This window comes from Anopheles cruzii, chromosome 3 (assembly GCF_943734635.1).
Source record: "Anopheles cruzii chromosome 3, idAnoCruzAS_RS32_06, whole genome shotgun sequence".
In the NCBI taxonomy this organism is placed as follows: domain Eukaryota; kingdom Metazoa; phylum Arthropoda; class Insecta; order Diptera; family Culicidae; genus Anopheles; species Anopheles cruzii.
Window position 1 is genome coordinate 41,033,997 of NC_069145.1, and position 20,698 is coordinate 41,054,694.

Genomic DNA, 20,698 nt, shown 5'->3' on the forward strand with positions numbered 1-20,698 from the left:
GGAACATGATCTGTCTGCTCTATTTTTAGGCGAAAGAAAATCACACTTTCTTTTCGATACATTGGTTTATTTGTTTCTTTAATAATATTTCATACAAATTACACGGCATCACCGTCGAACTCTATTTAATTCTCGCTGCTCTGCACGGCTGCATTCCACCAACAACTCTATACGGAAGAGCGTTAGCACTCCGCAGCCCCCTTCGAAAAAGAACGAGAAACAGAGTCCAGACCTCTGCGTTCTACACCTGGAGTGTATAAAGGCTTAGAAAAATGAAAAACATAAAACACATGCATGTGCCAATACCTCGTTCTTGTTCCACGATGGTGCCTTCTTCTGACGCCGCAAGTAGTAACCCGTTACAGTGGACACGGCTTTCGCTTTCCCTTCCCAGGTTTGTTCTTATTTGGCGCATTTTGCTCGGTTTTCAGTTTTAAAAATATTCTGCTAAAATTACGAGAGTTCGTTCACATTGGAACACCTTGTTTAGAACCGTTTCGTTTCGTTTTCACCTTCGTCACAAATTCAACACGGAATGCGTCGAATGCGCGCATGTATATATCATTAACCGCGTTGAATCTTTCAAATAATGTAAACCTATTCGATGTAAAAGGAATGAAATAATTGAGAAGAAAGTTAAGATCATTTAAATCAATGGATGTATTGCAAAAAGAAACAAGGAAAAATGTATGCTACATTCTACGGAACCAGAATGTGACAAAATTTGAGTTTATATCGAGCTTTCCGCTACTACTTTATCTACTGTCTTGCATTTTTGCTAACTTTCGGTCTTCCACTAAACTACTGACGCTTGCGATCGTCATGATAAGTTCGAAAATAGGCAAAAGTATAAACTTAAACGGAAGAAAGAAGTACCATTCAGCCGAATGGTAGCGACACCATCCTGTCCCACCGAGCGAGACTGGGAGGTCGGTGTGTACAAATATGTATATACGTGTATAAGAAAAACTATTGTTCCACGTAGACGGTTTGCGTTTGATTGGTTTAGTTCGTGGTCACCAACACCTCAGGTGGATGTCCACAGCCCAGAGTTAAACGAGTTCTTGTAGCGACAGCAACGATTGACGCAACAGATCGTACTGCGCTTTCGCGTGCTTAATCTCCAGTTCGGCTAGCTCGGTCAGACTGTAAAAGAGTGCAAGAAGAGCATGTTTTGTGTTAATGCCAAATGTTATTACCCAACATGGTACATCATCATGCTCCAAAGCAACTTCACGCACCTCTTTTTGAAGGCAGCTACACGGCGCAGTCGAAAACTGACCAGTTCTTCCTTACCTCGGGCCGACATTGATTCAAACTTTTCACATGCCTGTGTTTGCGCACTTTCGGCCTGGAGTTGGGTAAAAAGGGGAAGATAAACGGCATTAGAAGAGTGTATCCATGATCTTGAGTTATCAACACGCGACAAAACATAACGAAAGAATACGAAAAACACATTCAAACAACACACGAAACACGCTTTCCCACCTCCTGCACCTCCAGTGGCTGCAAACCGCGTAACACAGCACGAGGTTTGTGCGTTTTTTTATTTTTTGAAGGAATGCATATGCACAGCGTAGATTAAACGGCACAGACAGACGAAAGATAAAGAGATAAAACATTTGAAAAACATTGTGTAAGTGCATGTGGTTGATGTGGTGAGAGGTTGGAGCCGACAAAAATGAGAGAACAGCGGAAGCAAAAGCTTGACGCCGGTGGTTAAACATGGCGGGATGTGGTTCCGAACGGAGCATTACATACCGCATGAACGTCCTTGTTCTTGGCGCGTGCTTTTTCCAGATTCCGGTTGGCTGCCTCGTAGTCAGCCAAGCAGCGCAGCCGACGGATGAGCAGCGCTTTGGCCGCATTACTGTCACGCTGGTAGTAACGCAGGGTATCGCCGAGTTTAAGATCCTGATCACTCGCCACGCGACCTTCCATGTTCTAAAGCAATAAGGAAGATGTGAACTGATGAACGATCAAACTCCTCTCGATAAGCGTAAACTTACCCGAATTTTCTCAAAAATTTCTGCCGTCTTGGCCAGAAACTTTTCAATCGAACCATGTTCGGCCGTAGACAAACCAAGCAGCTGGGACGCGATGCGTACATGCGAATCGGCCATCTCCTTGTGTTTGTTCGTCATCTTTTCCGTGCGCAACGATGCCTCCTTCAGGTGCGCGTGGTACTCGCCGAGAAACTGTAGTTCGCGTTCGAAGAAATCGTTCACGTCCTTTACCGTCGCACCAAGATAGATTTCGTCTGTCGTTTTGCCAATGTTCTTCATCAGGCCACCGAAGATGTCCATCTTTTTCTTCATTTTAGCGCACAGATCTTGGTCGTAGACCAGGAACACCTTGAGGTGCGAATCCTCCCGAAAAACGGGGTGTGAGGCGAGTCGTGTCAGGAACACCTCGTGCATGGCGACGGTCTTCTTGAACGTGGCCAAGTACTCCGCTTCCAGTTCTTGCTTCATCTTTTTGAACTCTTCCTTCGTCATGTTGCCTTCGCCCTCGCCGAGCCGCTGGAGCTTTTCGCGTGACGCATCGAAATCCGGCCGCGGAGGGCACGGCGGTATGATGTAGCCGGCGTATTCTTCATTTTCCTCGAACCGCTCGTGTAGCCACACAAACTCTTCATGCTGTCGAACGACAAGAAAATCTGTCTTGTCGAACCCGGCCAGATTGGTCCGCGTGTGGACGGTAAACTTGACACGCTCCTTCTCACTCAGCGCATCAGATATGTCAACCTTTAATAGGTGCCGGTCAAGGGTGATGCGGATGATTTTAGGGAGGCGAGGCATGAAGGAAGACAAAAAGGCAGTGTCAATGAAAGTTCATGGTTTCCTCGGATAGGCGCGCTTTTCAAATTGCGCGTGAATGGAACGTACGACACACACTCGCGCGCACCCAAAAGCGAATGACTCACCAATAGAGAGTTTTCCGGCAGAGCGGCTACCGAACCACCAGTTGGTGGAACACCGTCGACAGACGATTGGCGCGATTGGACCGTTTCTGGCCCACCACCGGAGACCGTTACCGGGCTCATCGGTGACCGTGGTGAACCATTCTCTTCAATTCCGTCCTGTAACGGATAAAAACATCACAACAATAAAAACAAAATTCGTCATCGGGGCGTGAGTAACGCCTTCCGTTAGCGGGCCTCACGGACATTATTCTCTTATCAGTGGACATCTCACTAGCAGCCAGAATAGGGCCGCGATGTCCGTGTCACAGCCACAAACCACTTACCATCATATTTGTCGAGTTTAGGGTGCTACGAGTGTGAATCGTTCACTTCCGCCCTCTGTAATCGCACTTTGCCACTACAGCACTACTCTGGGGCCTTAACGAGTGGTGATATTCTTTGATTTTTGGCCGCCCTTTGCCTACCCGTGAAACTAATAAGAACAATCGCGATCGGAATCGCTTAAATTCGATAGTAGAAAACGTATGCAAGCCGAGAGGTTGGTATTTTCACAGCCTGTTTCAGTCGGACACAAATATGTGAAGCTAAGCACTCTGCAAGATCTGCTGCTGCTATCTACACAATCCGTCGAAACGTCTTCGTCAGCACAACAAACACATTGGATTGGACAGTGTGGGCAGACCGATGATTTGCGTCTCGGGTCTTGGCTGTGGCTGCGTCGGTGCATGCGGCGCCGTGTGTGTGCACATGTTTTTGCCTGTTTAATGTCAATGTTCATTTTTTGACATTTGCTACAAAGTTTTGTTGAAAATTATAGCTCATTCAAAATATTCAAAACTAAAATACCAGTAACATTATTTTGTACTATTTATTCATTCATTTATACACTATTACAATCTTCGTAACGTCGGTTCGATTCTCGGTGGAGTGGAGGGTTCGGATGCTGTCTGGAAACGACGCATAGTTAGGTCATGTATGTAAATAAATCAAATTGCAGTCAGCTTATTTGCCAGAAAATATAGGCTACGCAATGGGTAAAGCTTCTCGATCCTTTTACATTCTTTTTCACACTCATAAGGCATTAGTTTTTTATCAGATACTTGATCTTTGCAGACGATGAGGCATTAAACCATTTTGGTGTAATGCAGATTGCATAGCTCAGGCGTTTAAAAACCTTAAAATAACGAGAAAAGCGAATTTATTATATTTACGCGAATTATTAAAGCGAATTTATTATAACGCGTGTATTACACAAAAAAATGTTGAGTCTAATTGAAACACATGCATAGAAAACAATAAAGTTGAAAAAAGTCCGCAGATTCTTTTTAAAAGAAAATTTGTCCATCTTTTCTATAAAACTTCCCCACTGTGCCCTATGATTTCGAATCTTCGGGCAAACGTCAAAGCCGGCAAGGAAAACACAACAAAACATCATTTGTTTACAAGCTTATTTTTAGGTGTAAAGAACTAAGCCTGTAAACTGTAAACTGTGTAAACTGCATCACGCAATGGATATTTCTCCGATCGAGGATCTTAAAATCACACCCGACGTTGTGCAACTCTATCCGGATCCTTCGGTTGGTCGAGAAGCGGTAATCGTGATCGATAATGGTTCCTACAACTGCCGTGCCGGGTGGATGTTAAAGGACCGACCGGCACTGACTTTCCGTAATCTGCTCGCGAAACCACGCAAAGATCGCAACAAGAAAGACGTTGAGCCAACCGTTGTTCCAGTTACGCAGATAGGAAACGATATTGTTAACATCGAAGCCATGCGCTTGCAACTACGCACGCAATTTGATCGAAATGTTGTTACGCATTATAATGTACAGGAACAGATTCTGGACTACATCTTCGCGAAGCTCGGCATTAGCTCGGAAAACGCCGTGCAGCACCGGGTCATGATGACGGAGTGTATGTTCAATCCCAACTATTGCCGCAGCTTGATGTCGGAGCTGCTGTTCGAGTGCTATGACATTCCAGGGCTGGCGTTCGGAGTAGACTGCTTGTTCAGCTACAACGTAAACCAGGGGGCAAAACATGGGCTGATCATCGCCACCGGGTACCACACTACGCACGTTGTTCCGATAATGGACGGCCGGATGGTGGTTGAGAACATACGGCGTGTCAACATTGGTGGTTCGCATATGATCTCGTTTCTGCACCGCTGTTTGCAGTTAAAGTACACGTTTCACATGACCGCTATCACGCTAAGTCGATCCGAGATGCTGCTGCACCGATACGGCGAGTTTGCGTACGATTATATGGAAGAACTACGAAACTGGGCCAACGTGGAGTATTACGAGCAGAATGTGAAGAAAATTCAGCTTCCTTACAACCAGACGGTGACCGCGCCGGCGCTAACGACCGAGCAGAAGGTGGAAAAGAAAAAGGAACTTTCCAGACGCCTGGCAGAGATTAACGCTCGTCGCCGGGAGGAAAAGTTAGCACAGGACGAGGAACTGCTGGCGCAGCTACAGCAGCTTGAGGAGGCCGCCGAGGATGGGGATGATATCCGTGATGGACTTGCGGAGCACAGCTTGAAAGATTTGAGCGAACTTAAGCGTGCAATCGGTGCGGTTGTGTCGCGTATTGATAAAGCCCGACTTAAGATTAATACACCGATTGCGGGTGGCTCTCAGCCACAACCGGATGCCGAAAAGCTGCTGCAACCACCATCTAGCATGACGATCGATGAGTGGGTCGAAGAAACGCGTCGCAAAAGGGAAACGATCCTTGAGAAGCGTAACGCCCGCAAGCAGCGCAAACAGGATCTGGCCAAGCGGCGCACGGCAGCAGCACAAGAAAGGATGCGCATCATTTCGCACCTTGCGCGCAAAGAGAAAGGAAGTGACGATTTTGGAATGCGGGACGAGGATTGGGACGTCTATAAGCAGATCAGTCGCGACGCTGACAGCGACATCGAACAGGAGAACGAACGGCTGCTGGAGTGCGAAATCATCCTCAAGCAGTACGATGCAAATGCAACGTACGAAGACCCACTGCTGATGGCCGGCAGTGCTGCCGAACTATACCAAATTCATCTCGGTGTCGAGTGCATTCGGGCTCCGGAGGTACTGTTTCAGCCCAGCATCATCGGAAGCTTCGAGGCGGGTCTGGCCGAAACGGTCGACTTCGTGTTGAAGCTGTTTCCGCCGGAAAGAAGAAATGATCTGGTCGAAAATGTGTTTCTCACCGGAGGCTGCGCGAACATTCGTGGCCTAAAGGAGCGCCTGGAGCGTGAACTGCGTGAAATGCTGCCATTTCAGGCGCGGTTTGAGGTCGTTTTCGCTCGTGACCCGCTACTGGACGGATGGAATGGAGCGAGTAAGTTTTGCCTAACCGAAACCTTCCGGCATTCGTTGATCACCCGCCAACTGTACGAGGAGTGTGGTGGCGAGTACCTGAAGGAGCATCTGAACAGTAACGTTTACTTTCCGACTCCAAACATGGCGCCGGGAACGGTCGGTCTAGCGCCAGGAAGTTTGATGGGATGAAACAAGAATAAAGATATGGTTATGGCTACGTAGGATAGAGACTAATGACTGCGTAAGTGCTGCTTTCCGCCTAAAATTGCTTAAAATTTGAAAATTCAAAAGATGACATCGAATTACTCGTGCTCGATCCGATTGGTGTACCTTTTTCACTAGGGCAAACACCAAAGTTAGGTTCGAAAGTTCAAAGTCAGGCTAGAAAATGAGATTTAGAGTAAATAATTTAAGTAGTACGTCGTGTTTTTTCATTGGGGCGATGTTATTTGCGGCTAGCGAATGAACTCATTTTTCGTATCTGGGAAGTGGGGACTTGTTTGGATTTGTCAGGCCAGCTGCCGATTTGTCCGCCCGTAGAAACCGCAATGCGAAGTGGATGCTGACGAAGGCAGTGTAACGAAAACGGTGAACTTTCGGCGCTTGATTCGGGAGCAAAGCTGTTAAGAAGCTTGTTAGCTGCTCAGGCGTATTTGTTTGCGGTTCCCAATTAACCGGCCCACTCAACACAAGGAAGAAAAGTGCACAAAGTGTGACCGGAAATGTTAGTACCGTCCTAGCAACATTACCGTTTTTTGTCCAGTGAAGTGTTTTGCTGTGATGTGCGTGTAAGTCCTCAGGTGACAACTGAATGAAGACGGTATTTAATTGTTGTGTGCGAGAACTGCGGCGCTGATGTACTCACGGGTCGGTAAATAAGTAATGTTTACGAGGCCAAAGTGCAGCCTTCGCCCTCTGTTTTGTAAATAAGTGGCTGGTAGTGTACCAGCAACGATTGTTCGATGTAGAGCGTAAATTTGCAGTTTTGTGACCGAGCCGACAGAGTTGGTGCGTTTCGCAAATCCATCGCGACCGTGACTTGGACGCACCCGTTTCGAATATTAAAGACGCGAACGGTGAAGAAATCGCTTCGTCGAGTCTAGACAAAAAGTACTAGCAATCGGTGACTGACTCTCGGACGACGGGGCCAACCTAGGGTTACTAAGGAAGAAAGTAATTCATACCCAATCGTTGATGTTGTAACTCAACCATCTGGGTGCGTGAGCAAGGAAGACGGCAAGCGACGAGAGTGACAGGGCGAACGGGAGAGAACGTTACAGCATATTGCGTATAGTTTATTTGTTGAAAGAAAGCGGAACAAAGCGGAAGGGCAGTGAGACAAGATAGAAATGCCAATGAATCGGCACTGTGGTAGAAAATGAAAGCCAGCGTGGGCAAAATTGGTGCTACGCATAGTGTGGACTATTGTTTTGTTGGTCGTATTGTTGTTTATTACGGAACACGTGCGTTCCTCGGCTCCTCGGCTCCTCGGTTTTCTTGATCGGATCGGCTTCTTTTCTATGAACAGTTTCGTAAATCTCCAAGGATCGGAGATTATTCGATTTACGTAATTCTTCGTGCGCCTTCGTCGGAAACATTCGAAACCAAACGGGCCTTGTCCGATACGGAGCCAGTCGAACCTGTGATCCTACTCTTCCTACGTAACTGCCACCAACAAACAGGCCGGTCGAAATGTCGATCGAAGAACGGTTTAACGCTGCCGTCAACGTTATCCGTGGCCTGCCAAAAAATGGTAAGTTCCCTACGCCTTGCATCCTTATCTAACGTATCAGTAAGCTTCGAAAACCCCGATGAAGATAAAGTGGGAATAACAAACAACGAAAGGAAGAAGTATTGTGTTTTTGTTGAATCATACTTCTTTGATAAGATTAGGGCACGCTGTTTCGTTCAAAACAACGGATAAGATTGCATCTCGAAAATCCTGTATCCCATGTTCGGTTTGACTTCATCAAATCAGTTTGCTAAAATAAATAAAAAAGAACAATGAAGTTGTTCTCACTCAAGTATTTTTTTTCCAGATACTCCTTTTTTAATTACACTTATCGAACGGCATATTCAATACAGCGATAATTGCAGTACACCTCCGCTTTTATTACGCGGTGGAATCATGTGCTCAGCTGCATCGTTTCAATCATTTTCACACACGAAGTCTCCACCGTATCACAAACCGTGACGCGCCATACATCAAATCAAAGATTGCAGTCCCTGCGATTGAAATTTGACCCCCTCTTTCACCCCTTGATAGAAGGGAATTAAATATTTGTAAAGTTATAACAATTTCATGTAATCCACCGTCCAATTCTTCTCACAAAACCCCCACTTTTATTCAAATCGCTTGATACATTTGTCGTTACAATCTCTGGTTGAATCATCTATGTTTGAAAGGATTTTGAGTACGTTATTAGAGTCCGAAATATGGATCGTTGTGTTCATTTGCGCCGAACGACACTCGGTGCCAATCTTTGCGCAATAGATTCGCCGTGGGCCATCAATCCCTCTCGGATCAAATGGTGTGCAAATAAAGCATTGTGCAAATCCTCGCCAAATAGGCAGCAATAGGCAAAAACTCCCCTTTCTAGTTGGTCTTGCTTCTTCCTCTCGCGGGTTTTTTTGCTATCCTACCTGCCGGTTAGCGATAGTTTGTGACGAATAAGAGTAATACAACCACACCACACGTTCTCAGCGTTATTAAACACGAAATTGCCGGCTGCGACCTTCAGGTGCCGATGGGTGCTTCACACGGAAAGTAAGTGGCCCCAAAGGTTGCCCGGTGACTTGCCAGTTCGACTGAAGCCACACGGAGTGCCAATGTTGTTCGGGGGGGGCCAACTGCCAACTCCACATCCAAGTGCGTCTTTTACGCGCTTCGTGGTCTCCGAAACCGGCCACAAGGTCGAACGCATGTCTTACAAAAAAGAAATCACGATCTACCGAGGCGCGATGATCCCGTGTATGATCTTGCGTACCGATGGTTCACGACAAATTATGTGCAGCACGAGCAGATGGCGTAAGCGCATAATGTGGTGAAGGGCAAAAAAAAATCTTAAGAAAACGTGCTCCATTGGTGCGTAATTAAAGTTTCCTTTTCACTTCGGTTCAATGTACTGAGAAAATGGGAGATCCTTGCCCTTGATCTGACACTAACGCGGTGTGAGATAATTGTTGACGAAAGGTATCACACTGATCGGTATTTAACTTTCTAAAACAAGAAAACAATATTATGCAGCCTACGATATCGCTCGCTAATGATTTAATGTTTTTTACTTTCTCCGCTATGTTTCATCTGCAGGACCGTATCAACCAAGCAATGATATGCTGCTACGATTCTATTCCTATTTTAAGCAGGCCACGAAAGGAAAATGCTGCGAACGTAAACCAGCTTTCTGGGATGTAGTAAACCGGTAAGGCATTAGGCATTGGCAGCAGCGTGTGCAGCAGAGAGAGAGAGAGAGAGAGACAGCGAGAGAGAGTTAGGTGGTGTCAGGGCAATAAAATAATGTTCCACTTCTCTTTCTTGCAGCGCAAAATGGGAAGCGTGGAACCGGTTGGGCGAAATGCCCGAGGAAGTGGCCATGCAGAAGTATGTGGATGAGCTGAAAAAGGTAACTTTGCGTTTGTTTCGTTTGGCTCCGAATTTCGTGTAATACCGTTTGTTTAGATTGTAGAAACCATGTCCTACACCGACACTGTGGCCAACTTCATGGAATACAACATGAGCGATCTGGACAACGTGAACATCAACGATCTGGAAATGGTGGCTCCGGAAGCTATAAAGAAAGCCCGTTCCAGACCCAACTCACCATTGGCCTCCCGTGAAGCCAGTCCGGTCGGACGGCTCTCGCCAGCCACACCATCGCCACCACCAATGATGCCGGTATCATCCCAGCCTCCCGCAGCGGCGTTAGTGAATGGTCACGTCCACAAACCAACCGCCATCAATGGGTACGCTCCTCAACACAATCAGCATCAGCACCATAATCATCAGGATCACAACCATCATCATCAATGGAATGGGGACGGTGTGAATTCGTCACTACCGGTGACTAATGGTACCACTAGTTCGGGCCCATCAGAGCTCAGCGACGACGAGTATATTGACACGCTAGACGATGAGTTCGAGAGCGCCACGGTATCGACTGTGTTCCGTCCGATTGAGGCCGTCAACCATGGCCACTCCTACCATAGCCGACTGCCCCATGATCTACCGTTTAGAGCGAGTGAAAATTCGGTGCACCTTCCGGCCAATGGAGGCCTGCAAAATGGTGATGTTTCGCTGCAGATTGCTCGAACCGTCGAACAGCTCAACGAAAATGTGCAGCGTGTACTGGGCCGGGTCAGTACGATCGAACAATCGCTGGATGCTTTGCGGGAGCAGCAGCAACAGCAGTTAGTAAAACTAACCACCGTCTCTCTACGTTCCCGACCCGTTGGCCCTGCCTGGTGGCCGTTTAGCGATGTGTCACCAGCTACGTTGGCATTTATAATACTTTGGCCTTTGGTCATTCACCGCGTTGCCCGTTGGGCGCAGAGAAAGAAGCTATAAGAAAAATAGTGACAGCGTGTGGCCGTGCGAGGTTGTGAAACGTTAACAGTTTTGGCATACGTCTAGGTTTTTGTTTCTTTTTTGTTACGGTTCCGGGTCTTAGGTTCCTTCGTACCCTTATTGGTTTAACTTATACTCATGTTGCGAAACGATGGTGGCGGGACGGTACGCGGGTTCCGATGAGGGGCGAAAATGCAAATTCATAAACTTGTCAGCTCTCACCGTGTGGCTTCATAAGGCAATCAATTTATGTTAGCCCCCAAAAATATAAGCCGGACGAACAAAGCGCTTGCCGCGTGTCAACCGCGTGTTGCTTAGCAAAAAGCGTCAAGTCTGATATCTGCAACATTCGAGATGACCTATTTTATGTATGGTTTTCGTTTTCCGTGTGTTATTAATTTGCCTTTCGTTATGGCAAAGCAAAGTGCAATTTCTGTTGTTATGTTTTACGATGTTGATAGGGGAAATTATAATCTATATAACTTACACATTCTGACATGAGCCTTGAGCACTAGACAATGGTTGGTTGGTGTGGAATTTAAAGTTAATTATTTGTTTAGTGCAAACATATGGTTAAATCATACAGTCACATTATAATGTGTTGAAAATAGGTAAAGCACATCTGTATATCTATTGCAATCAGTTCAGTTTTGGTGCAACTTTTTGGCCACACTGTGACCGGGGGTGCTTTGATTAGGGTTAATACTCCGTAATTATCGAAATTGACGAAGGGGAAGCGTGTTTTCTAATTTACCAATAACCAACACAGACGTGTGTGTAGGTTTTGATGGGGAAAATAATATATATTATTGCGCATACGTATAATAGAAAGCAGAGCGGTTCCATTGGCGGTTTATACAAGCTTATTGCAACGTGACATTAGGTACTGAGTAGTACAAGCGGAACCTCAATTTCCATATTTGTTCTTAGGGTTCAAAGCAATTAAATTAATAAAAATATGCTACGCAAAGAATTACGTCGTTTTATTATCCATATGCAAAACACTGTTTACCCTCGTCCATAAAAGTAATTGACGCAATGGATCTACCTTTGTTGAGATTCGGATTGGCTTAAGCCGGATAAGGATTCGATTGCTCATTCCGCGTGGTTCCGGGTTAATCGATCGATTCAACAAGATTGGTTTTTATTAACTAACAAAATTCAAACCGTTTGGCAGCCCTGCAGCAAACATGTTCGTGTTGTCAACATGTCGCTCTTTTTTGCTCGTATCTGACAGCTCGGTTCGCTGCAATTGCTTTGAACAAAGCAACACGCGTTTTTTGCGGGATGGACTTTGCTAAGAATGTCCTGCAGAAATACGGCTGGAAAGAAGGTAATATTTTCGGCCAGAAGTGCAATTCCCACCAATGTGTGACTGGCATGCTGTAGTTTTTAAGCTAATTCAGAGAGTGGCCATTTACAGGCGATGCATTGGGAAAGAATGCCAACGGTATCACCGCACCGATCAAAGCGAGTCTCAAGTTCAACAGTGCCGGTTTGGGTGCTAATCCCGCCAAAGACCTGACCAACAACTGGTGGGAGCGGGTATATAACGATGCGGCCGGCAACATCGCCGTGAACAAGCAGGCTTCCGCAGGGATAGCACCGCACGAATCGGCGGCAGTACAGTTCCGGCAGCTGGACGTGGATGCTGTTGAAATATCGACTAAGGGCTACTCGGTACAGAAGCTAAAGAAAAAGGCACAGACCGCTGGTGCATCGTCGCGCTACGGTACGAATTTTCTCAAAGCTTCCACACTGCTGGGCGGTACGGAACGGGAAGAAGCGGCCGCTAACCATATCAGCACGGAAGATATCGAGTTAGCTCCGGTGAAAACGCTAACTGACGAGGAATTGTTTGCTGCCTGCGGTGGCCGAACGGCACACAAGTGAGTAGTGTTCGGTATTAGGGTTCGTGTTACGAACCTATCACGGCGAACATGGAACAATAATACGGTGATCTTTCCGCAGGGGAGCTCGTCATGGGTTAAAGCTGAGCGGGAAGCTGGCGCGTATCGACGAGCAGAACACTAGGCTTCTGGAGCAGCTGGAAAGCAAATCTTTTGAGACTGTGATTCGATCGAACGACTGGCAGATTCAGCGGTCTAAAAACGGACGCAAAAAATCAAAGAAACAGCAACGTAACGAGCAACGATGGCTTGAGCGCGGCGACGGTGCTTCGGGGGCTGTGAATGGAACGGGTCACGAGGGCGACGAAGAAGTGAAAGATATGGTGCATCACGCGGACTATGTGGTGGCGAAGAATCGTAAGAAAAAAAAAAATCACGAGCAAAGGGACCAGGAACTGGCCAAAGGTGTGATATCCATGTTTACTGAGCTACCCGAGGAGGAGGATGGTGGTGCCGCAGAGCAGAAGCCACAACAGGCGGTCGCGGCACCGATTGCAAAGGCTAAAAAGAAATCTAAAATTACGTCTCGCAAGCAACCAACGATGGAAGACGAGCTGGATCGATTGGGGGAAAAAATACGTAAACTGGACCACGGCTCAGTAGTGATCAAGAAGAAGGACAGAAGCAAAAAAGTAAAACGAAAATCCGGGGCCGATACTAACGACGACGATACAGCAATGGCGGATCCGGCGGCCAGATATCGTAAAGACTATCGGCCTGACGCCAAGCAGAATAATCGTCTACTAAAGTCGTCCGTTCCGCATGAAGTTCCCATGGTGCCAGTGATCAAACCAAAGCTTTTGCTACGCTCCGACTCGAGCGATGAAGAAGAGGAGGATGTGGTGGATCGAGTGAATGCTGAACAGAGCCGGTACTGGAAGAAGATGCGTGCCACCGTGCCAAGGATAAATATTATCAAACCAACCGAAGACGAGTGTTTGGTACTCGGGCAGGAGCTGAAGGAGCGGCACAAGTGTGAGGTGAAACGAGTCGCCAATCGTACGGCGAGCGGTAAGCGCAAGAAATCAAGGCGCAAGGAACGGCAGCTCTCCCAGCTGGCGGACAGTTTGTCGAAGAAGCTGTAATGCAACGGAAAAGCAATATCCCATACACACCAACTAGAAGCACGAATAAGCATAAAGTTAGAAGAGACATCGTTATTTCGATCCTTTCTTGTTGCTGTTGGCCTTTGTCCACTGTTAGATGAATGCCAGCAGTAATGTTGGACCGCACGCAGGCGGTTGTGGATTCAAAAATATTGGTAAAAATATACGAATTTTATCTCACGTGCGTAATGTCTAGATGTGTTGATTGCGATTATGATGTGATTGTGACAAAGGACTCTCGGTTAGCGAAGTGTGGACGCAGCCACTGTTTTGTTTACATAGATCGAACGCAGCTTGCTTTTTGACGTTTGAAAAGAGTTAATTGGCGCGAAAAGGTGACGGTGCAATGAAAATAAAACGCATAGCATAATCCAGAGAAAGTTCTTCCGGTGAGAGATGGGAATAACGGGTTTGTTGCCATTTCTCGAGAAAGCCAGCAGCCCGTGTCATTTGCGGGATTTGCGTGGAAAGTGTGTGGCGATCGATAGTTACTGCTGGCTTCACCGCGGCGCTTTCGGCTGTGCCGAGCGCCTGGCAAGGGGCGAACAAACCGATGCTCACGTTCAATACTGTCTCAAGTACGTCCAGCTGCTGGTATCGTACGGGATCAAGCCGATTCTAGTGTTCGATGGCCGACATTTGCCGGCGAAAGCGGCTACCGAGGCGAAGCGGCGTGAGGGGAGAGAAAATGCCCGCAAACGAGGCGCCGAGCTTTTGCGCTTGGGGCGTATCGACGAGGCGAGAAAGTTTCTTCGGCGATGCGTAGATATCACGCATGAAATGGCGCTACAACTGATTCGCGAGTGTCGGAAGCGTCATGTGGATTGTGTGGTCGCGCCGTACGAAGCGGACGCTCAGCTGGCGTACCTGAATCGCATTGACATCGCCCAGTACGTGGTCACGGAGGATTCCGACCTCGTGCTGTTTGGCTGTAATCGGATCATTTTCAAGCTGGACCTAACTGGCCACGGGCGGTTAGTTGAGTCAAGTAAGCTGCACTTGGCGATGGGCTGTCGCGAAGATCGCTATGAATTCAGCAAGTTCCGTCAGATGTGCATTCTGTCCGGGTGTGACTACTTGGACTCCCTGCCTGGCATTGGGCTAGCCAAGGCATGCCGTTTCGTGTTGCGGACTGAAGATCCCGACGTACGCCGAGCGTTGGCCAAAATACCGGCGTACCTCAACATGCGCCAGGTGGTGGTGAGTGAGGAGTATAAGGAGCAGTTCCTGCGGGCAGAAGCTACCTTCAAACACATGGTGGTGTACGATCCGGTCGCACGCAGACAAACGCGTTTGAACGATCCGGCGAAAGAAGGCACACCGGAGGAGTGTCTGCTGGATGCTGGAGTGTTTTTGGACGAACAAACCGCCTTTAGTTTGGCGCTGGGAAACTTGGATCCCTTTACACTGCGCACCCTCGACGCTTGGCATCCGGACAATGATGGAAGTAATGTGCCAAGAGAAACAGGCAGCGCCAAACGAACCCGCCATCCAAGCATTTGGAAAACCAATCGAGGCGAAGATCAATTGGATGCTGTTAGTCCCACAGGCGAGAGCCAGTCCGCACCAAAAGCGGCTTCGTTCGTTAAGCGGCCCCCGATAAATGCGGATTTCGAGCAGCAAGGCACTAAAGACAGCATTGATGATGTGTTGCATGCATATGGTATTGATTCCCCTGCAGCACCTCCCTTGAAACGGCTTTGCCAGGCCGATACACCGCAGCCACCGTCCATCAGATCGATTGCAATTGAGTACGAAGACGTGAATGTGCTTGAAACGATGACGTTTCTAGAGCAACCAGACACATCACCAAGGCGTTCGCGGAACCCGTTCTTTGTGGCCACCCGCGGACCAACTCCGTGTCGGAGCTCACCGAATGCGCTCCTTTCCCCAACCAAGCTAACACCCGAAAATCGGTCGCTCCTACAAAATATTAGCCCTGTGAAGCGAACTGAATATTCTACAAAGCAACAGCCTCGGGAAAGCCAGCAGGAAATCTCGACCACCGTGAGTAGCAGTAACACCACACGATTAAGTCGCTTTAAGCGAACAAATACGACGGCTACATGCAGTTCCGGAACGGTGGGACGACAAAAGGTGATCAGCAGATTTTTCTGCACCCAAATGACAACAACCCCAGATAGGAATGTTACTAGCAAGGTGGATGAGGAATTGGAAGCCTCACTGGATGAGTCTCCAACGGCCATAGTGCGGAAGATTAAGGATAAACGACACAGCCAACAAATGAAGGTGGCGGAAATGTACCTTCGCTCACCGGAAGCACGGTTGGCAGAACGCGGAGATCGCACACCGGAGAAACGCTCACGGGAGCACCGCAAGAAGGAGATGGGAGCAGCAGGGCCTTCCGGGGCGCTCGTACCGATAGCAGGTAGTGAAAAAGAGGATCTTTCTACTGGCACAGAAAGCGACAGTGGAATGAGCTCATCGCAGAAAGAAAATGACGACATCACTGACAAAGCGAGCGAGTCCGTGAAAGATCCACCGATTAGTCCTGAACCTAAAGCGAAAGTTGTACGTTTAGCGTTATTCGAACGCCAGCCGACAAAGAAAATGGATCAAAAGAAGAAAAATGAAACCGACAAAGAGACTGACGATCTGGCCATTGCGCTAGATGATGATGATGATGAAATGAACATGCCGGAAACACGCACAGTGGCCAACGATGCATTTAGAAAAACATTGAAGACTGAACACGTACAAAATACGCATAAAAATGGTTCTACCACTTGTAAGCACCAATCGAATGGTGGAGGCCCAACGATTGAAAAGAAACCCAAACCTCAATCTGCCTGTCGTAAACCGGGATTGTCCAAAGCCAACGGTAGACAAGCTTCCAAAAGCGAGGTGGGATTAACCCAAAGTAGGCTGTCAATGTTTGGCTTCCAGAAAAAGGTATAAAAAATGTGGCTGGATCAGGAGAGCTGAAGTGTGAAGGGTGTTAAATAAAAACAATGTGTTCCCATATTATTTTCTAGCCTTCGATGAAACTGGACAGTCGGTAGCACATCTACCCAGAGGACACAGATTGATATTGGAGAGAGTATCCCGGCCTGCCAACACTTTTGTCTATGCCATAATGTTTCAATTTTTGTTATTAAACACTCGCATGGCTTACATGAGTTTTCGCTAATGATTATTGTAGTGTTTTGTATTTAGATTGACGCATGTCTTATAACGGTAAGTCCAAACTGTTTCCAATGTCGTTGCCGTTGTTTGACAAACTTGGAATCAGTACAGTCAAGTCAATTTAAAAAAATTACAGACCTAACTCAAGTAATAATGACACGGAGATACAGAAGAACAAAGAAACGAACATATTGTCGATCATTTAATTTCGAATGAAAATATTTTTTTTGTTTACTTTATTTAGCATAAAAGTTGTGTAGTTTTATGTGTACTCATCATTGAATTGCACCGCGTTCGTCTCTTTTCACACGTTTTTCAATCCAATTTGGCTATTTGGTTGTTGTGTTTTGTGATTATTTTTGAGTTCCATCTCCGTCGGTGTGCTGGCAGATGGCCACCTTCGTTATACTTGCTGTAAGATCTGTTTCGGGCAATGAAAGAGATGCATTGAGATGCATTCAGTTCGTTTACAAAGCAGCGAAATCCTCCGATGTCGTCGCACGCCACGTGTGCTCATACAATTGTATCATTAATCGATTTGTTCGCATTCGAAAATATTATCACGCTGGTGGGCGGTTTGAATGATAGAGTTTTATGCGAATTTCTCCGCGCCGTTGACGCGTTGACTATTGGCTATTGACTAAAATAGTATGCAATATGCTGCTCGTCTCGGCGTTAAAAACCGGTCCGGCTTCAGATTCCGAGCTGCGTTCGAAGAATATAATCGAGGAAAGAAATTGAAAAAATGGGGCTCCGTGGTTCCACACGCTGCCGATACCTTACTCAATAATATTAATGTTATCGTTTCTTTCCGCTCCTTCCAGGTAGTCGCGCTGTCCTAGTCCGTGAAGTGCGGCTTTAAATATTTGAGCATTCCGAACGTGCGGAACCGTTTGACGCCGATTACTTTCTGCAGCTGAGCGTCACAGATAGCAAACTGTTTGTTCTTCGGATCGTACAGGTTGCGTTCTTTGATGATGGTCCAAATCTTCTTCACCACTTCGTGGCGCGGTAACGATTCGGCCCCACACAGTGCCGCCAAATCGGCCGACAGTGTGTACGGACGAGTGAAGCCAGTACGTTTCTTTTTGGCTCCTCCCGCCGGCGCAGCTTTTCCTTTAGCTTTCGGTTTCTTCGCTTGCTTCCAGTCCTCGTCGGAATCGGAATCCGAGTTATCCTTGCGCTTCTTTCCCTTGGCCCCTTTGGCTCCCTTTGCGCCTTTCTGGGGCCTGTAGTCTTCGTCACTGCCCTCTTCCTCGTCGTCCTCGTCGTCATCACCCGAACCCGATTCTTCGCTATCCGAGGTTCGCTTCTTCTTTTTCGGCGTAGGACCTCGCTTGCCAGGGGTACCACGCTTACCACTGCCACTCTTACGTCCTCCCTTTGGCTTCTCGTCCTCGGAGTAGTCATCGTCGTCGTCATCGTCTTCACCTTCCTCTTCATCTTCACCATCGTCCTGGTCCTCTTCGTAGTCACTGCTTTTGCCGGGTTTGCTCTTTCTGGCGGGCACCTTCTTGGGCCCCTTTTTGCCCCCGTTGTCAGCGTAATCGGCGTCTTCATCTTCTTCTTCGCCGCCCTCACCATCTGAGGACGCCTGCGAGTTAACGTACTGCATGACGAGGTTGTCTACTTCTTTTTTCCGCGCGGACAGATCGCACTTTAGATTCTGCTCCAGCTGCAGGCGCACCTTCTTGACGGCCGTCTCCTCCAGATTTGCATCTTTCAGAATCACTGTGAAAGAAAAGGCGGAACGTTAACGAAATGCCTATTTTTCAGCGAACCAACAAGATGGATCCTTTGAGGGCGCTTGGTCTTAACGAGGACCGCACACACAACTTACCACGAATCTCTGCCCGTAGGTCATCCGTCGTCGGGTTGAGGGACATGTTTGTTTCGAGTAAACTGTCCTTCAAAGAGCTAAGAATTAACTTTGCGTGATGCTGTCGTTGATCCGCAAGCAGAAGCGCTTCGTTTACACTTTAAGTGCGTGGTTTTTAGACTAGCGATTTCTGCGGGGTATCCGCGCCTCGTGCTTTGCTTGGCGTGCGGTACAATCACTACAACCGGCCACACGGTGATTTATGCCTATTGTACGTTTCTCGGGTAAAAGTAGGTATCCCGAAAGTAATGAACCACACCAAAGTACACTGCTCGGAAAGAAAGCTGAGGTCTGTGAGATGGCTCGGACAGAAACAGGATCGCGGGTGCGATGCGTGATTTTCCGCGGCTCAGTACGCTGAACGACGCCGAAAAAGAAATGCTATCAAAAAACCGATAAACACACACATACCACTGCGCGCGTCGTTTGACGTTTGACAGTTGCTGTTTAGGAAAATAATGAGCAAAATGCTGGTTGTGAAAAGACGGCGTAAGTTGATCTAGATTAATTTGAATCGATGGTTTGGAACGCGGAATGGTGGCTCGGTGGTTTAGGGGGAGACGAGCTGTTGAGAACGCGATGATTTCCAACCTAAGCAATAAAGATAAGCTACGAATTCTTAAACGTTAGGTCCAAGCCATAGAACACGATCGACCGAAGGGTCTTAGGAATCCTAAACAAACAAACCACAGCCTGGGTCCAGCTTTCATCTTAAACATATCTAGGAACCACGTGGGTCCAGCTTGCATCTTACAATACATTGCAGGCAAAAACTATTTAATCAGTACGACAGATATGCAAGGAAACACAGGGCCACAGCATAGGACCTAGATCAATAGAACGAAAATTGACCCACAAATATAGACCACCCCCGAGAATCAATGCATGCATAGAAAGAGAGGAAGATGGGATAATTTTAAGGAAAATGTACTATATAAGATGTGAAAATTGTGAGAATAAAACACAACGCTCTGGTCTTAAGTCTTTTACGCTTGGACCGTTTGATACCGCTACTGAGATCCGTCCGGATGTTGACTACATACAATCGTTTGCACTACTCCGTCGGAACTCTAATAGTCGGAAACCGATCTTCTCTCCAGGCCTCCACTGTCAGGTAGTACTCTGTCCATTTACCCTGTCCGTCCCAGGCCGAAAAAGTCGATTAACAAACTGTTTTAAGGCGTTGACAGAAAGATCAGAACTGCGCGTTAGGTTCGCTACGAAACAAAGGCGTTCTTTATTAATTTATTTTTATTGTAGCAGCTAGAAGCAATCGGTGAGTTCTTTATGGTTGCAACATAGTTAGGGGTAATGTAGGCAAAATTCAATCGCTGCTGAATGTTTTTCAACGATTTAGATCATTAAGATTTAGAAGGGACTTACCCCGAGCTATTTTGCACAGCAATGTTCGGACCCTGATTTATTCGATACGACTCGTTCTTGCAGTATCTTGAAATCGTTGACCGCGAGGATCTTTTTAAGGGATGTGGACCATGTCGAGTGCCGCATGTGAGAGCCAGTACTCATTTGTCAAGTACGTTATAAAAAGAGGTGTTTTGTTCAAAAACACTCTCTTCCTCGGCACGCAGCGAATAAATCAAAAGGTAACAAACCTCACATCTCGCCACGGCAATCATTATAATTGAAGCTAACGGATCGTAGGCTTTTCGAGACAAACTTAAGTACATCGTTACACCTGCATACATTAGCTGCAAAACAAGACAACCAGCCTGACAATCAAAGCTCCAAACCCCATAGATCAATGAAAATGACCCCATGATCAAAACATTGACAACGCAACGCAAAAAATAACAAATTTAAAGAAAATAGCGTTACGGAAAGTAACGATTAATCACAG

At 47.0% G+C, this 20,698-nt stretch overlaps 6 protein-coding genes across 9 annotated transcripts; 4 read left to right on the plus strand and 2 right to left on the minus strand.

Moving 5' to 3' along the window:
* Positions 1-53: 53 nt before the first annotated feature.
* Positions 54-3,530, minus strand: LOC128275095 (sorting nexin-6). 3 transcript variants are annotated; one of them, XR_008269318.1, is made up of 8 exons: positions 3,250-3,530; positions 2,927-3,082; positions 2,010-2,747; positions 1,762-1,944; positions 1,489-1,506; positions 1,242-1,351; positions 307-1,146; positions 54-247 (listed from the first exon to the last, which is right to left on the minus strand). XR_008269318.1 is itself a non-coding variant. In XM_053013483.1 (7 exons), the coding sequence occupies exons 1-7, from the start codon at positions 3,253-3,255 to the stop codon at positions 1,053-1,055; spliced, it is 1,305 nt and encodes a 434-aa protein (XP_052869443.1). In that variant the 5' UTR covers positions 3,256-3,530; the 3' UTR covers positions 54-1,052. The 3 variants fall into 3 exon arrangements, 2 of the variants coding, with proteins under 2 accessions (XP_052869443.1, XP_052869444.1); XM_053013483.1 differs by having other exon boundaries at positions 54-1,146; XM_053013484.1 differs by lacking the exon at positions 1,489-1,506 and having other exon boundaries at positions 54-1,146.
* Positions 3,531-4,434: 904 nt separating this feature from the next.
* Positions 4,435-6,423, plus strand: LOC128270402 (actin-related protein 5). Its single transcript, XM_053007802.1, has one exon. It carries the CDS (start codon positions 4,435-4,437, stop codon positions 6,421-6,423), a length of 1,989 nt encoding a protein of 662 aa, XP_052863762.1.
* A 507-nt stretch (positions 6,424-6,930) lies between these two features.
* LOC128271454 (acyl-CoA-binding domain-containing protein 5A) lies at positions 6,931-11,754 on the plus strand. Its single transcript, XM_053008991.1, has 4 exons — positions 6,931-7,987; positions 9,545-9,656; positions 9,776-9,857; positions 9,914-11,754. The coding sequence occupies exons 1-4, from the start codon at positions 7,927-7,929 to the stop codon at positions 10,796-10,798; spliced, it is 1,140 nt and encodes a 379-aa protein (XP_052864951.1). The 5' UTR covers positions 6,931-7,926; the 3' UTR covers positions 10,799-11,754.
* Positions 11,755-12,060: 306 nt separating this feature from the next.
* LOC128272999 (G patch domain-containing protein 4) lies at positions 12,061-13,899 on the plus strand. The gene is made up of 3 exons (XM_053010901.1): positions 12,061-12,131; positions 12,222-12,687; positions 12,770-13,899. The coding sequence occupies exons 1-3, from the start codon at positions 12,086-12,088 to the stop codon at positions 13,791-13,793; spliced, it is 1,536 nt and encodes a 511-aa protein (XP_052866861.1). The 5' UTR covers positions 12,061-12,085; the 3' UTR covers positions 13,794-13,899.
* A 311-nt stretch (positions 13,900-14,210) lies between these two features.
* LOC128270403 (exonuclease 1) lies at positions 14,211-16,733 on the plus strand. The gene has a single exon (XM_053007803.1). It carries the CDS (start codon positions 14,211-14,213, stop codon positions 16,731-16,733), a length of 2,523 nt encoding a protein of 840 aa, XP_052863763.1.
* Positions 16,734-17,222: 489 nt separating this feature from the next.
* Positions 17,223-19,095, minus strand: LOC128272126 (nucleolin). Of its 2 annotated transcripts, XR_008269239.1 has the most exons (3): positions 18,802-19,095; positions 17,745-18,692; positions 17,223-17,666 (listed from the first exon to the last, which is right to left on the minus strand). XR_008269239.1 is itself a non-coding variant. In XM_053009873.1 (2 exons), exons 1-2 carry the CDS (start codon positions 18,845-18,847, stop codon positions 17,800-17,802), a joined length of 939 nt encoding a protein of 312 aa, XP_052865833.1. In that variant the 5' UTR covers positions 18,848-19,095; the 3' UTR covers positions 17,223-17,799. The 2 variants fall into 2 exon arrangements, 1 of the variants encoding a protein (XP_052865833.1); XM_053009873.1 differs by having other exon boundaries at positions 17,223-18,692.
* Between the last annotated feature and the right edge of the window lie 1,603 nt (positions 19,096-20,698).

Excerpts from the sequence above, each read along its gene's own strand:
- LOC128275095 (XM_053013483.1), bottom strand. Across the intron at positions 2,748-2,926 it reads TGCCGGAAAACTCTCTATTG|GTTGACATATCTGATGCGCT; the intron begins GTGAGTCATTCG and ends CACCTATTAAAG. Across the intron at positions 1,945-2,009 it reads AAATTTTTGAGAAAATTCGG|AACATGGAAGGTCGCGTGGC; the intron begins GTAAGTTTACGC and ends TTATTGCTTTAG.
- LOC128270403 (XM_053007803.1), top strand. The coding sequence starts at position 14,211 with ATGGGAATAACGGGTTTGTTGCCATTTCTCGAGAAAGCCAGCAGCCCG.
- LOC128271454 (XM_053008991.1), top strand. The coding sequence starts at position 7,927 with ATGTCGATCGAAGAACGGTTTAACGCTGCCGTCAACGTTATCCGTGGC. Across the intron at positions 7,988-9,544 it reads CCGTGGCCTGCCAAAAAATG|GACCGTATCAACCAAGCAAT; the intron begins GTAAGTTCCCTA and ends TTTCATCTGCAG. Across the intron at positions 9,657-9,775 it reads TTCTGGGATGTAGTAAACCG|CGCAAAATGGGAAGCGTGGA; the intron begins GTAAGGCATTAG and ends TCTTTCTTGCAG.
- LOC128270402 (XM_053007802.1), top strand. The coding sequence starts at position 4,435 with ATGGATATTTCTCCGATCGAGGATCTTAAAATCACACCCGACGTTGTG.
- LOC128272126 (XM_053009873.1), bottom strand. The coding sequence starts at position 18,847 with ATGTCCCTCAACCCGACGACGGATGACCTACGGGCAGAGATTCGTG. Across the intron at positions 18,693-18,801 it reads CCTACGGGCAGAGATTCGTG|TGATTCTGAAAGATGCAAAT; the intron begins GTAAGTTGTGTG and ends TTTCTTTCACAG.
- LOC128272999 (XM_053010901.1), top strand. The coding sequence starts at position 12,086 with ATGGACTTTGCTAAGAATGTCCTGCAGAAATACGGCTGGAAAGAAG. Across the intron at positions 12,132-12,221 it reads GAAATACGGCTGGAAAGAAG|GCGATGCATTGGGAAAGAAT; the intron begins GTAATATTTTCG and ends GGCCATTTACAG. Across the intron at positions 12,688-12,769 it reads GGTGGCCGAACGGCACACAA|GGGAGCTCGTCATGGGTTAA; the intron begins GTGAGTAGTGTT and ends ATCTTTCCGCAG.